The sequence below is a fragment of the Cylas formicarius genome, unplaced genomic scaffold, assembly GCF_029955315.1.
Source record: "Cylas formicarius isolate icCylForm1 unplaced genomic scaffold, icCylForm1.1 PGA_scaffold_7__23_contigs__length_41026272, whole genome shotgun sequence".
Lineage (NCBI taxonomy): Eukaryota > Metazoa > Arthropoda > Insecta > Coleoptera > Brentidae > Cylas > Cylas formicarius.
The window spans coordinates 32,727,313-32,741,490 of NW_026844352.1; the positions used below are offsets into that span (position 1 = coordinate 32,727,313).

Sequence of the window (14,178 nt, forward strand, 5' to 3'; positions counted from 1 at the left end):
GTAATTAAAATACAGTGTGTGTGTGTGTATGTGGACAGAACTCTAGTCTCCTGATTCAATGAGAATCGAAGTATTTGATTACTCTGTGGTATATAGTGCGGCGATTGTTATTTTTGCGATGTTTGAGACTTTTTCCATAAATTGTTAAGTAAGTAAATAAAAGTACTTTAAAATCAGAGAAAATAGGGTCAAATTAAATCTTTCGGTTTTGTTAACCGGCATATTGCACAGTGTCAACTCTTTTATTCAACAAGTAGGGGATTAATTTTTATAAATGTTTTTATTTGAATTTCGTGTTTCACAGATCGCAGATGTTAGTTTATTTATTAGTTAGTACTCAAGCCAGTGTAATAACGCAAAAACTCGTTGAAGATACTTTTCATATTTTATTCCAATTCCAATTATTGTATAGTAATTATTTACTAACAATTCACTTTAATTGAACTTATATAAAAAAAAGTGTAGTGCTTCATGGACGTGAAATCTAACAAACAACAGTGTTTATCACTTTGCTCTCACTTGCAATTTGATTCTTACACAAAATCATATATTTTCCATTTTTGTGGCAGTTCAGTCAATATTTTAAACGTGTTGGTACTGGATGGAATTGACCACTTCTTAATTGATCGACAATTGACTAGTCAAATTCCCTCAAAATGTTTAAAATAACAATGTAGAGTGTTATCTGTCGTTATTTAATAATAATATGTATTTTATAATACATTATTATGAGTTTGTGATGTCCAATTTACCAATAACTCTCATCAAGGAATACCCGAATACGATACTTTGCAATTAGGGCAATTGCAAAGAAAAGATTTTAGTTTTCAGACCGATACGATGGGGATGTAACGCACAATATAAATAAATAAATATAAATTTCATTGCACCTTTTTGGGACATGCCAAATTTTTAGATGGAAAACTGTTATTGCCCCTGTTTAAAATTAAAACAACTAAAAGTATGAAGCATCTTTCGACACTTGCAGTTTTTTTTTTTCGAAAAATGACTATTCTTATCCACTGTCTTGTTAACGCGACCATGCATAGATTAAGCATCGTCAAAGAAAGCTTAAAACCAAGCAAGTATAAAGGTAAGCTGAAAAACAAAATTTTTGAAAATTTTACGTTATTTTAGAGGAGAAAAGGGAGTTAAAAATTATAAAATATAAATTTGGAAATCAGCAACAGAGTAATAAATATCTGCAACGGTCTTTATGTCACTTTTTATTGTCATCTCGGATACTACACTATTCCTTGCGTTATTTTTCTATTTTATTTGTAGCGCGTAGATTTTTTTCTACAGCTGCCACGAAGACATCTTGATTCGTTTTTGTTAAAATAATTAGAGTATATTTTTGATCGCTGCATCTAATTCAATTAAGGATGTAAGTTGGCTGCACGTGATTGCTGGTTTTTGTTTTTGATTTGACAAACCTTTGTTATTATTATATTACAAACTTCGTTCATGTATATTATTTGTGGGAGCGGAAAGCCGGTCGTTACCGTCGCATTCGTCTAAATTATCCCACTCCTGACCTTTAGTATTCGGGGCGCAAGTCGCGCGCCGGTCCACGACGGTGGCGGCGACGGATGAGGGATGCCGGGGGCCCGAGCGCGCTAACTAGGGGTCGCCCTAATCAATACACCCCCGCCGGTCTCACACCCCGCGCCCCGCGCGCGTGTCTGCTAAATGACGCAGCATCCAAATGTTTCGTTACGATATTACGCTACAGCGTTTTTGTGGGACATTCGAAATTTCGGAAGACGCTTTTAACGAAAAAGAAAGTATTATTATTAATTAATTAATTGGACTAGTTGCTAAAATAGCATATGGAATAGCCTACTAGAAGTATGAACGGATTGCCGCCTCTATATAAACATACATGTGACTCAGATTTCTATACACCTATCTGTTACCGCTAGAGAATTAAAAAATAATTTCGTTGGTTTTTAACCATTTTGAACCCTTGAAGAAATCTTAATAGTTCTGTGCTTTAGTTAACCAGAAAGCCGAATTTTTCCAGACAGTTCCTGGAAGGGCTTAGGCATTCTTTCTCGACATAGCATGTCGATCGAACATACAGGGCGTTTTAAAAATTTTGATTTTGTGCGGGAGTTCTAGAAACACGGTTTATTGAGTTTTTTTACATAGCACACCGTGTATATTATTTTATTTTCGAATTCAAGGAAAGAAACTAACCCAATTTTGTTCAAGTTTGAAGTAAAAATTAATTTTCATGATTTTTATATAATATCAACATTGAACACGTCGTTTCGCCATTATCATTTAATTTTGATTTCATTCTAATTGTTTCGCGCTTTTTTTCGGAATTATAATAATCTAATAAAATCTAATAAAGTATGACCTCTTAAATTGTTACCCTGTTTACAAAGAAGGCCTTTGTCCTTGATAGGAAAAAATCTTCTGCCTTGATTGATTGTCCATTCGCTTTCTAAAAAGGGCAATACGCTTAAAATGAATATGAGGATTTTCGAAATTTATTCTGTCTACGTGCGAAACTTTCTTTCAAATGTTGATATTACGTAAGAACTATGAAAATTAATTTTTATCTTAAAGACGGTAAAAGTGTATCGGGAAACTGCGTTAGTTTGCAGAGTGTGGTATTTAGAAAAACTCAATAAACCGTGTTTCGAGAACTCTGGTATAAAATCTAATTTTTAAGGATGTTTGATCTGAAATGGTGTTCCAGTAGGCCGCCTGAGCCCGTCCAGGGCCTCTCTGCAAAAGTTCTCTAGGAAATTATTTTTTATGTCGATTACGGTATCCTGAACAAAATTTATTTTATTTGTTAAATATAATCTAAAAGTGAAGTGATATACATAAGGTGCCCTTTAAACTAACCAAGATGTTGTTACGTTTACCTATATGGAAGCGGCAACACTGCAAACTTGAAAATATTTTAGAGAAATAGAGAACCTCTTCTTACATCACCACGTATAATGTAAATAATGATCCAGATGCTTCTAATGAGCCACTATGGGCCATCCGATATATTATTGATAATATTACAAATTTGATTAAAAAGTTTTTATTATAAACGAATACATATATTAAAAACCTGCGAACCTGAACTTTTTCTTGAGTAAATGCCCAAATTATTTGCTATTCCTTTAATTAAATTAAATTAATGAAATGAAAAAAACAGGAAAAACCAGTCGAATGACTGAAAAGTTCCGAGAAAAACTTTTTGCCTCCATCAGTTTAACTTACCCTTATAATTCCTATATATATTCTATCTGCGTTGCGTCGCGGTGAAAAATTCGATTTTAAATCTTCCTCCATAAATATATTTTCCAGTTGCACTCATAAACACTGTAATGTATACGTTTGGTATTAAAGCAACTTGTGTGTACGTTGGATTTTGTTTACTGTCGTATGAGATCACCGTTTGTTTGTCCAGTCAAGCTTGGTTTTTTTTAAATAACAGAAAAAATCGCAAATCTCTACCTCAAAAAATGAATGAAATGTTGCGAATTACTGGCTAATTTCTCTCCTATAGTCTTTTTTAAATAACAGAAAAAAACGTAGATTTCTACCTCAAAGTGAATGAAATGTTGCGAATTACTGGCTAATTTTTCTGCTATGTCATTTTGAAATTGTTTTTAAAACATTATCCGCGAGATGGAACTACATACGTATATACGTATATAGCTTCTTTAATTACATCATATGGCAGTATGGTAAGAAATGTCTAAAATATTGTGTAAATAATGTGTAAACTTTATATAATATTCTTAACGCTAGCCCTTATACCATTCGGAACAGATCAACTTTCAGTATCCCGAATTTCTCAACTAATTATCTTGCTAACTCTCCTCGTATACGATACATTAGATTATATAATAATATTGTCAAAGATTGTTGGTATGGACGTCGGTATTGACCTAATACTAATTTAAAAAATTTATTAGGGCCAGAATATCTTTAATAACATTTCACTTACTTCCCGTATTCATCGCCTTTGTTAGTTACCCCCAGCGTTATTTCTTATATTGTATTGTACTGAATTTTATAAATATTCTTCTTTTTTCTAATTCGTGTTGCTCTATAATTAGTTTGCTCCAAGTAGTCTCTTAAGTAACCTCCTTTGTATAGACAAATAAATAAATAATAACCAAAATTTAAAGAGAAGAAATAGATGGTCTGTTCATAGATATAAGAAAGTGACCAATTGCTTTTGAATGGGATTAAGATACAATGCAACAAGATTATTACCTAAAGTTTCGGAATTTAAATTCAGGTAAATTTGTGGTCCTTAAAAGAAAATAATTTTATATCTACCTGTGTTTAAATATTCTGTGGTTTGGTATACTACTTAGTTTAAGTTTATTAGTAATCATTCTTATTTCGTGTGTAATACAATTATGCATAATATGTGCGAGTCTAGTCAAATGCTTGGATGAAACCTGGTTCGACATTTACGTTACTCCGGAAAAGGGGCATCATAAGTATAACTGATAAGTGTAAAACAAATAAACAAATAAATATATAAATAAATAAATATTGTTTAGTATCTTTCCTAACAAAACCCCAAATAATTAAATTCTAAGCAAAGTACCGACCTGTTCGGCCATATTTCATTCTTACAACTTGCCCGGGTCTTTCCTCAATTCGTATCAGTTAGTCACTTTCTTTATATCTATGAACAGACTTTACTATTTTTTGTTACCAGTTAAAATCGGGTTAAGCTATTTGACTATAGCTTTCTAACCTTCAAATCAACAACATATCGCCTTCCGTGTAATCTAAATTTTTTTGTTCATCCAAGCTGTAGTGTTTTTTTTTTCTAGCAAGATACGTGTACCTTCAGTACATTCTATTTGAGATTATTGAATTACATAAATCGTTGATGTATCCACATTAATTCATGTTAATTCAGGTCAAAATGGCGGGAGCGCGATGGAATTTACTTATAAACTCGATCCGCGTTCCGTAAAAAAAAATAAAAAAAAAAGTTATCGCTCTGTGCTGCCCCCGCGCGTCCACGCTTTCACGAAACTTCGTTACACGAGGCGGCGGTCGGGGGCGGCGGCGTCGGCGGCGGCGGGCTCGCTTTGTAGAAAAACCCACTCCGCAATTTACTTACAGAGGGGGCCCCCTCGCGTTGTCGAATGGAATTGCGGGCCTTCAAAAGGATCGTCCGGCACTCCCCAATACAAATAAAATAGCCCCCCTATTTCGCTTCTATTTAACCGGGGTTTTTATCTGGTCGACGGCATCAACGCACACACAGCCGCCGGTCTTGGACGAAAGCTTGACTACTAACTTTTCGGGAAATTGAAGATTAAAGGGCGAGGCTCCGGCGGAGATTGCGCCCCCGCCGCCCCTCCCGGCCCCCATTCTTCCCCCCGGCGCCGCCGCCTTTGTAAAATTTCGTCTGTTGTCTTTCGGCGACAATAATACGAGCCGAGAGGGGGGGGGGGCACATTGGGGTTCTGTGAGGTCCCGCATGAAGGCTGGAACAAAAATACAGAACAAAATGTGATACCGAAAAATAGTTAAACGAAAGTAAAACCGCGAGAGAGTTTATAAAAAAACTTCTTATGATAAAATACGAGACAGGGTTTGAATATTTCGCCTGAGTGTCTATCATCGGACATTAATTAAATCGCGTATTTCAATTGTTTCAGGGAAACTATGGATAAGCGAATCGGAAATGCAATGGCGGCCAGAAATTCAGCCGCCTTCCGCGGAGGAATCGAAAATTGCTCTCCAGAATCGACTAGGATTATCGCCGAGTAAGTCCGATATTTTGTTTGATTTATATTTAATCGAGCGGCACTCAAGGGTAATGAATTTCAGGATAATTCCGAAGTATTTTTGAAAATGGTGGGTTATTTAGAGGAATTTCAGGGTAGGAATCGAGAGAGGAGGAATCCTGCAAAGCAAAATGATAAGTTTTTCTGTGACCCGATCAAGGTGTGGCAAAAAAATATTATCCAATACATCCGTTAGCATACTTCGCATATCGCGTATTTCAACTAAAATGGATGGAATAGTAAGAAATACGGCATGTTGTAATTCTGTACTCCATATAAGTTATGCATGCCCTATTTTAATAAAAAAAAAACAGAGAAACGTCTTACTACAGGATGTTTAGTCGCAATTTGACATCCCACCCACAGTTTATCTTAAGTTATATAAAAATGTGAATAAAAAGTTGTAGGGATTGTTTCTGGAAATGATTTTGGAAAATTTATCCGTTTATACTAGAGATTGATACAAATTTCTGAAAACTTTTCAAAAGTGATATAATAATTAAAGGACATTAGGAAAATCTTCAACAATAATTGAATATTACAGTTCTTCAAAAAAAATCTAAAATTTCAAAAATTTTCCATTTTTTGACATTGAAAATTAACCTTTAGATGTATCGAGGTCACTAGAACAGTAAATATTTCTTGCATTTCTAAAGAATATATCAATATTTGACAGAAATTTCGAGAAAGTGAACGCTGAAAAATTTATTAGTTTTTTAGAGAATTTCAGTGTACTGAATTTTTTCAGTAAGTTTGTCGTTTCCCCGCAATAAAACAAAAATATTAGAAGTAAGAATAACCATAGAAATAAATAAATATAATGACGCTTCACAAGTTGAATTAACGGTAGTAACATCTGAAAACCATGAATATAATTAATTTCATCTATTTTTGAAATTAAGAAAAAAATTGCTAGTCCAAAGTTATGGTTCCCGTTTTCCCCAAACATTTTTTTACTTATAAAACCAATAATTAACAAAAAAATCTATACAGATCAATCTTTTATAAATCTGTCGTTAAAAAATAATAAAGAAACGTTAAAAAATTATAAAAAAGATTTGAAATTATCGAAAAAAAAATTCTTTCTACAAACAAGGAATTTCAATAAAATGTAAACAGCACCCAAATTTACACGACCACCCCTTCGCCTGTAGTTAAAATTTTGCGCGTAACGTTCCCAAAAGTCCGGTTTAAAAAATTTAAACGCTCCATCCCCTCCTTGCCCCTTAAACGGACCGTCGCCCCATACGGCGTAATGATAAAGGAGCGGGGTCCGTGTTCCAAGTGGGGTACTAAAACAGTCAATCTTTATCGAATTCGCACGTCCTGTCGTCCATTTGGGTCCCCCCCGCCCCGCCCCATGACGATTTCGGCGGCGACGACGGACGGCGACGGATTGCCCTTACCGCGCCCTACCCCCAGCCCCGTCGGACACTTTCTCTTATTTAAATTGAATTATACTCGAGTTAAAAGGTTTCTCTTTCTTTTTTTTCTCCCCCGTCTGGGAGGAACGTTTTACATTCGGCCACGTTATCGAGCTTTTAAGAGAAACCTTTTGGGTTCTCCGCCAATAAATAGATATACTGAGGCTGGCTGTTTTTGACTGTACGTACATTTTTTATTTACTGGACTTAATGATATTAAACCAACCCGATCTTTTGCATTACCGCACCTATATCTATATGTCAGCTGCAAAGTCGAGGCGAGATTTTTTGAAAGATCAGAGAGTATGCAAATACCAATAAATTAATTTTCCATTCCATCAATAGAGACGTCTAATTCAAGAACTTGAAAAAGCCAAGAAAGCCGCCAAAAACCAATCTTCAATATCGACGTTACCAGATTCAAAGCTGCAAGAAAGATTTTTTTTTATTCAAAGATGATAGAACTATGACCGCGAAATTAGTGGGAAAAGTTCTTGAAAGATGTAACTGTACCAAAAAATGTACATAATTAACATTAAATGTATTGTATAAGTGTCCTTGTATAATATGTACTTCGTAAAAAGAGTATCATGCATGATGCTGCCTCAATATGTTTTATTTCTTTGAATATGAAAATTTATTTGATTTTATTCTTTAAGTGGCAATAAATTATTAATACAAATTTGTTTTTTTTTTCTATAGCACACTGTGCATGTAGAATTGCACATAGAATATTGACGGTTTGATAGTAATGTTTGAAAACTACGGCAGCTTATTTCGGACACCCGGTATACTTCGGCGTCTTTGAATAACGCGCAAAAGTCGCTCAATTGGGGAAAGAAAAACGATATAAACGACACGAAGCGTCGATTTTACTGTCGCGACGTGTGTCGACATTAACTGGACGGGGGTGAGTCAGCAATTATTCGTATCTGCCAGCTGTGTGTGCGTATTGCAAACCCAAACTGCCGCTTGCAACGGATTGACATCGTCGAGATCTCCGACGCGAAAAATAATTGTCGTCGGGCAAATCGCCCGTCTCCGTTGCAACGTTGGTTGCCTACCGTCAGCGTATCTCGATTTTCAAACCGATCACCGCAGGGCAATATTTATGGAGGAATTTAGACAGATGTGCGCTAATTTATTATATGACATTGCAACGGCTAACTTCGAACATTTCTAATATATTCCAATGATCCAATCTGATACGTAATGAATAGCAAACCAGTGGGAAAACAAAAGGAGCTACAGTTCCGCATTAAGCTGCGCTTGCGCTAAGGACGTCGACACCGACTCATTTGTCGGAGTCACTTGTAAAACAACTTGTCTCGCGTATCACAGTACCTGCGTCAAAAAATGAACCCATTGAATCCGTTGTAATCCCAGGCGTTAACCGTGCATAAATATTTAAAAGGGGTCGCCGAAGGGTGAATTTAAATACGATTAGAATATTCTGCTCCCTACCTATACCTGTTACCGCTTTTTATCGTGTAATAGTACGCACGTGGCTCACCTTTTTATACGAGACGCTGGGACGGCCGCCTGTGATTATGATGGGCGGGACCTCCGTCGGCATTTCCGCGTTATTGTAGAACAGGTCATTTGACAGTAGCAGGAAAATTGATATTATGCTCTGATAGGTTATAAGTTTAGCCAGTTTATATCGTGATTTGTAAATGAAATGAATAAAAATTAAATCTTTGACGATGTGTGTAACCTTTCGGTTTTAACCTTATCCGTCGGCGATAAAGTGACAGTTATTGTCAAAGACATAAAAGCACATGACTTCAGCAAGATAATAAATAGAACAATATGAAATTCTAACCTCAAACAGATAAACGGGAAAAAAGTCCGTCCTTAATCTAAGTATTGTTTGTTCACAATGAAATACACGTAAATAGCAAGCAAATATTTATTTACGTTGATCCAATCGTAAAAAAACGATAAAACTGTTGATTTGTGTCTCTCGTAAGACTTATTGAAAAACGCGTCCTGTTAAATGAATGATTCCCACAATTACCACTTCATTTATTTTTTAAAATAAGTAGATTTTTAAAAATTAAAAATAAAATACTTGGCGAGATTTGATTACTTCCAGTTTCTTCAGTTTAGATGTGGGTAACAACGTTTACTTCTTTTTTGAATTTAGCACAGAATATCCCGAACACCAGGTAGAGTGTGTTGAAATTTAAAATATAAAAAAAGTTTTACAACGGACAACTGAAACGCAGACTTCTAGTTATGGGCAATTATCATTATAAGGGGAACCCAATTTTCAGTTTTTTTTCTGATAGCGGTCACACCCTGTATATTTTAAAAAGTTATTTTTTTAAAAATATTTCCGGACTCCCCAACTCGCTTAATGTCAATAGGATCTGTGAGGAAGCTAAGCTCCATATGTATGCCAAATTTCAAGTCGACAGTTTCGTAGCTCAAATCGTTCAAGAGTTATTTGGTAAAATCCAAATGACGAAACGGAGAACGGACAGACAATTTTTTTTTCGACGCTGTACCAATTCCCTAGGACCTACCGTTACCGAGATATAAAATTTTTAAACGAGCCTAGATACTTTCGAAAAATTCGTAACAATATTTTTTCCAAGCGTGCAAAAGGATCTTTTCATCTTTTTTTATTTATTGCTCCTTTTATTTATTGTTGCCAAGCAAATAAAAAAATATTTTTTCACAAAAAAGAGGAACCTAAATGAGCCAAAAAATACAGGGTGTGTTATTTAAAAAATATATATTTTATGACGCTACACTTTTTTGGACGACCACCACCACCATTTTAAAAATATATTTAAAATTTACATCAACGCACATCCTACAACTTTTGTGTTAAATGCTAATGCTAATGTTAAACGCTGTATAAAACCCAAAGCATGCTATAAAGGGTGTCCGTACCTTATATATTTGTTCAATAAATGTGGTGTCAAATGTAAGTCGTCAAAAAGAAGGCATGTTCAAAACGAAACGCAATTTTCAAATATGATGATGAAGTATGATCTGTTGCTCTGTATTTGATTAAAGTTTTATATCTGTTTTTCGACCTTAATTCCGGCTACCTTAACCGGAGGTTTCTCGGACAAACTCACTTCGCTGTGACCACTCTGTATACCCTCACCCAACAATAATGGAATAACACAACATTTTGACCGATGATCACCAACTTCAATTCTGTCAAGAATGACAATCATTATTAAAAAAAAAGAGTTTTCTTTTGCATGCGACTTTAACATGTATTTTGCGTTCCCCTTCTGTTATTTTTTGTTTTTTTCGGTACCTGTATAACATGTATATAATGTTAATGTTCGACCCTTAACCTGAGATCGCGGGGCAAGTGTGTTAACACACTTTTAATTATACTGAAAGGGGTATATTTGAATAACACCTGACGCCAAGTTCCTTTTTTTATATCCCAGTCGCGTGCGCGTGACAATAAGGGGTCCCAAGAGGGGAACCGAACGTCTTCTCTATACCCCTGAATTTACATCCGTTTAAAAGGGTGTTTACGTTTGAATCGGGGCAATTGACATACGCCACTGACACGATTACTCATGCGGTATAAAACCACGTAAAATTTGTTTATTGAGTGAAATTTTAGGAAGAATAATTTTCTAATCTAATCTCCGATAACTTCCTCGAATATCCGAATGTTTATCCTTTTTTTTGCTTTTTCGTTCCCGACAGAATCGTCTACAGCCCGCTTCGATTATTATAGCCTCGTTTTGCTCTTTATTAAGATCTATAAACAATTGATTGTTATCGTGCGTGACACACTTGGAATAATCTGAAATTGTGTGTCATACAATTCCAAAAAAATATATTATCCAGTGCCGCGTCTAATTTGACCCGTTTATGTTGGCACACCTCGATGGTACCGACTTCCTTTAAAATTAGAAATCATTTTTTAATTCGAATCGTTAAAATATTTTGATGCACTAGCCGAATGGGCTGGAACCGGCACTGTCAAGAAAGAATTGTGTTCCAAGTGCTGAGCATCGCTCCTAGACCGAAAACTGATATAAATATCAGACGTTATATAAATTATTAGTAGATTGTTGTAGTACCAGCGGATCTAGTTAATGGTAACGGCCTTAATTGTTAGGTTTTATGCTGAGCCAACGATTTTAGTCGATTTAAAGTCGTAAAAATATAAAAATGTTACGAACAGTTCAGGAACTACAAGTACTGTGCGCCATTTTCTTTTTAAACAGCGATGTCTACACACTTAACCCGTTCTTTTTGTATAATGAAGCTGACGTCTTGAAGGGACACTTTCCGCACGCCTTATCAGTGCATAATGGGGCATTTTAGTTTTACTTTAGTTTAGTTTACCCAATATCAATCTGTAATAAATTCATTAAATGAGAGGCAACACAATAATATTTGAGATTATTTGTTTGTTTTAGCATATACAAAAATAAGAAGTAAATTTTCCCCGCTCTTTTTTTAAAATTTTGTACTGTGTTCATTGAGATGAGCTAGTGATTAGAAATCCAAATTTTTAGTGTAGAATGGTTTGTTTATAGATTAGAAGTTGTCCGGTTGACCATTTTGTCAGAGTTGAGGTAGGATGATTTTTAGAATCCCGGTTGGCATGTAAATACCGTATAGAAAAATTACAAACATAGAGTCTAAAATAATTTAAATACCAATACTTAAGACTAATAAGAACATTACACTTAAATTAATAATATAAATCGATTATTAATATTTGCACTTTAGTTATCCTAATAAATTCGGCAAGAATTTTTTGGAGGATGTCATTTTTGAGTTTATTGGACGCCGCCAGAAGTATCTAATCATTTGTATATCAGATATCGCCTGGGTATTTTCATACATTTACAAATTCACGAGCACCGTTTGTAACAATGTGAATAATACCTTTAACCGATAACATTTTTTGTTATTATCGCGCTGTGGGATTATTGCGAATTTCTGTTTAATTGTATGTTTTCAGATAACAGACGCGTCGATCGATGTCCATTTTTTTCCATCAAATATGTTGGTCCTTGTCCGGCGTTGACTGTTGGAGAGCCAACAAATGCCTAGTTTTTGAGATATGAGGCGTTTGGTTGCCCCAGTTGACCCAAAAAATCGTCCTGTTTTTTTTTATTAAAATTTTAATATTTGGTGCACAAGCAACTGTTATTTTGCCCCCAGCGGTAAGTTGTTTGTGACATTTTCACATGCATTGTTTATTAACCAAAATAACGTTATTTAAAAAAAAATATTTACCTTGGACATTAGCGGAACATTTTTTGAATCACACGACGCTATAAAGTTTTCATTCCAATCAAAACAGTAAACATGATCAATCCAATCTAGAGAAAAACTGTTTCAAAAAATCTTTTAGGAATTTTTCTGCAGCAACCAGTTGTTAAGATATTGTCTGATATTTGTCTGCCAGAATAGTTAAATTCGATATAAAAAATACCGATACGTTCAATTTTGTTTCTAATATTTATCAAGTGCATGTTTTTTTGAAAATTTTTCTTTTTATGCGGACACGTTTTGGAATTGAAAATTCCCTCATCGACGGAGTAAATAGCGGGGTAAATTTTCCGTCTGTATTTTTCAACACATTTGCGTCATCCACGTAACTTATAACCTATAATAAAAAGTGCCGTCTGGCTCGCTTATATATCAATGAGAGCCGTCGTCGCTATCCTGGGACCATGCCAGTCCCTAAAGGACTTCCGATATATATTCGTCTTATACGTGTTTATATTCGTTGGACTTTGGCCACCGCGAACTTATTTCCGGGTGAACGATATCCCTTGTTACCGGTGTGTCCCATAAAACGCGTTGTGAGACAAAAAATAAAGAGACCTACTAAATTTTCGACTCGATATACTTTTAGCGATACACACACACACACCTTGTACAATATCGCCAGCGGTCAAAAATTTTTTCGATCGCACAGACAAAAGAAAGAATGGTTTCAAAATTTTTCCATAAATACCCAGTCATCATAATTTCAACACTTTCCGTCAGGAGACCCAACTATATCAAGCCAAATCTCTTTTTAAACTGCAATTAATAACAAGATCATGAAAAAAATCATAAATTTCTAGGTTTTTATCATCATTTTTCGGCGGGTATAAATTTTGTGTTTTTTGATAAAAATATTTGAGCAATGCTACGTTTCTTTATTCCCTAAAATTCGAGCTAGTGGTCCAGGTAGGTAGACGTGATGAGAACGTTCTACGTTCTACGATCGATGTTCCAAATATATTCGGAATAAATTTCGGCGGTTCTTTTCGTGCGTCGGACGAATTTTGGCACGAATTTTCAGTCCTTTGAATCCGCCCTACCCACTCCGTCGCGGTTTCCATCGCAAGGAGAACATTAAACAAACAATGGGAAAACGGACCCCCTTTTCTTTTTTAGTTTTTTTTTTTTGAGCGCGCTTTACATTTAAATCGACTCGGAATCTATCGATTTACATTTCGATGCATTGGTCTACGTCTACCGTCGTCCAGCCACCGCTAGGACGGGTGAGGGGGGGGAGTCTGTTCTTTTCGTTCGTGCGTCATATATAACTTGTTTTTATACAATACCAAGCAAAAAATATAGAAACAAATTAAACGTCAATATATATAAGACAAGCAAATGTCTTTCCAAATTCTAAATTAAATTCATTCAAAACCGAAAATCTCTCATGGAAGGCGGTAAAACTGAGATATTCTCCTACTTTATACCTAGATCTAAACTTTCTTGATTTATAACTTTGCATTTTATATCATTGTATTGCACTGACTGGTCTTAGTTTTTTCACATATGTTATTTGTGTGGTTAACTTAACAAAAAAGAGGAAACTTAATTTTGTGAACCTTCTTAAACGCCCCATTCATAAACCATTTTAACGCATTATCGTCGGAACTAAAAATTCCGATACAGTAAAACAGGCGTTTTAATTACCTGAACTATTTATTGACATGTTTATAAATTAAGATAATTTCGGA

The 14,178-nt window shown here is 35.1% G+C and overlaps 1 protein-coding gene across 2 annotated transcripts in view; it reads left to right on the forward strand.

Moving 5' to 3' along the window:
• The window catches only part of LOC132705169 (POU domain protein 2-like), a 100,906-nt gene that overhangs the window by 56,430 nt on the left and 30,298 nt on the right, over window positions 1-14,178 (forward strand). For both annotated transcript variants that reach the window (XM_060675608.1, XM_060675609.1), the window contains exon 3: window positions 5,655-5,762. In XM_060675608.1, coding sequence (XP_060531591.1) covers window positions 5,655-5,762 — 108 coding nt within the window. The remainder of the gene's footprint in view (window positions 1-5,654; window positions 5,763-14,178) is intronic.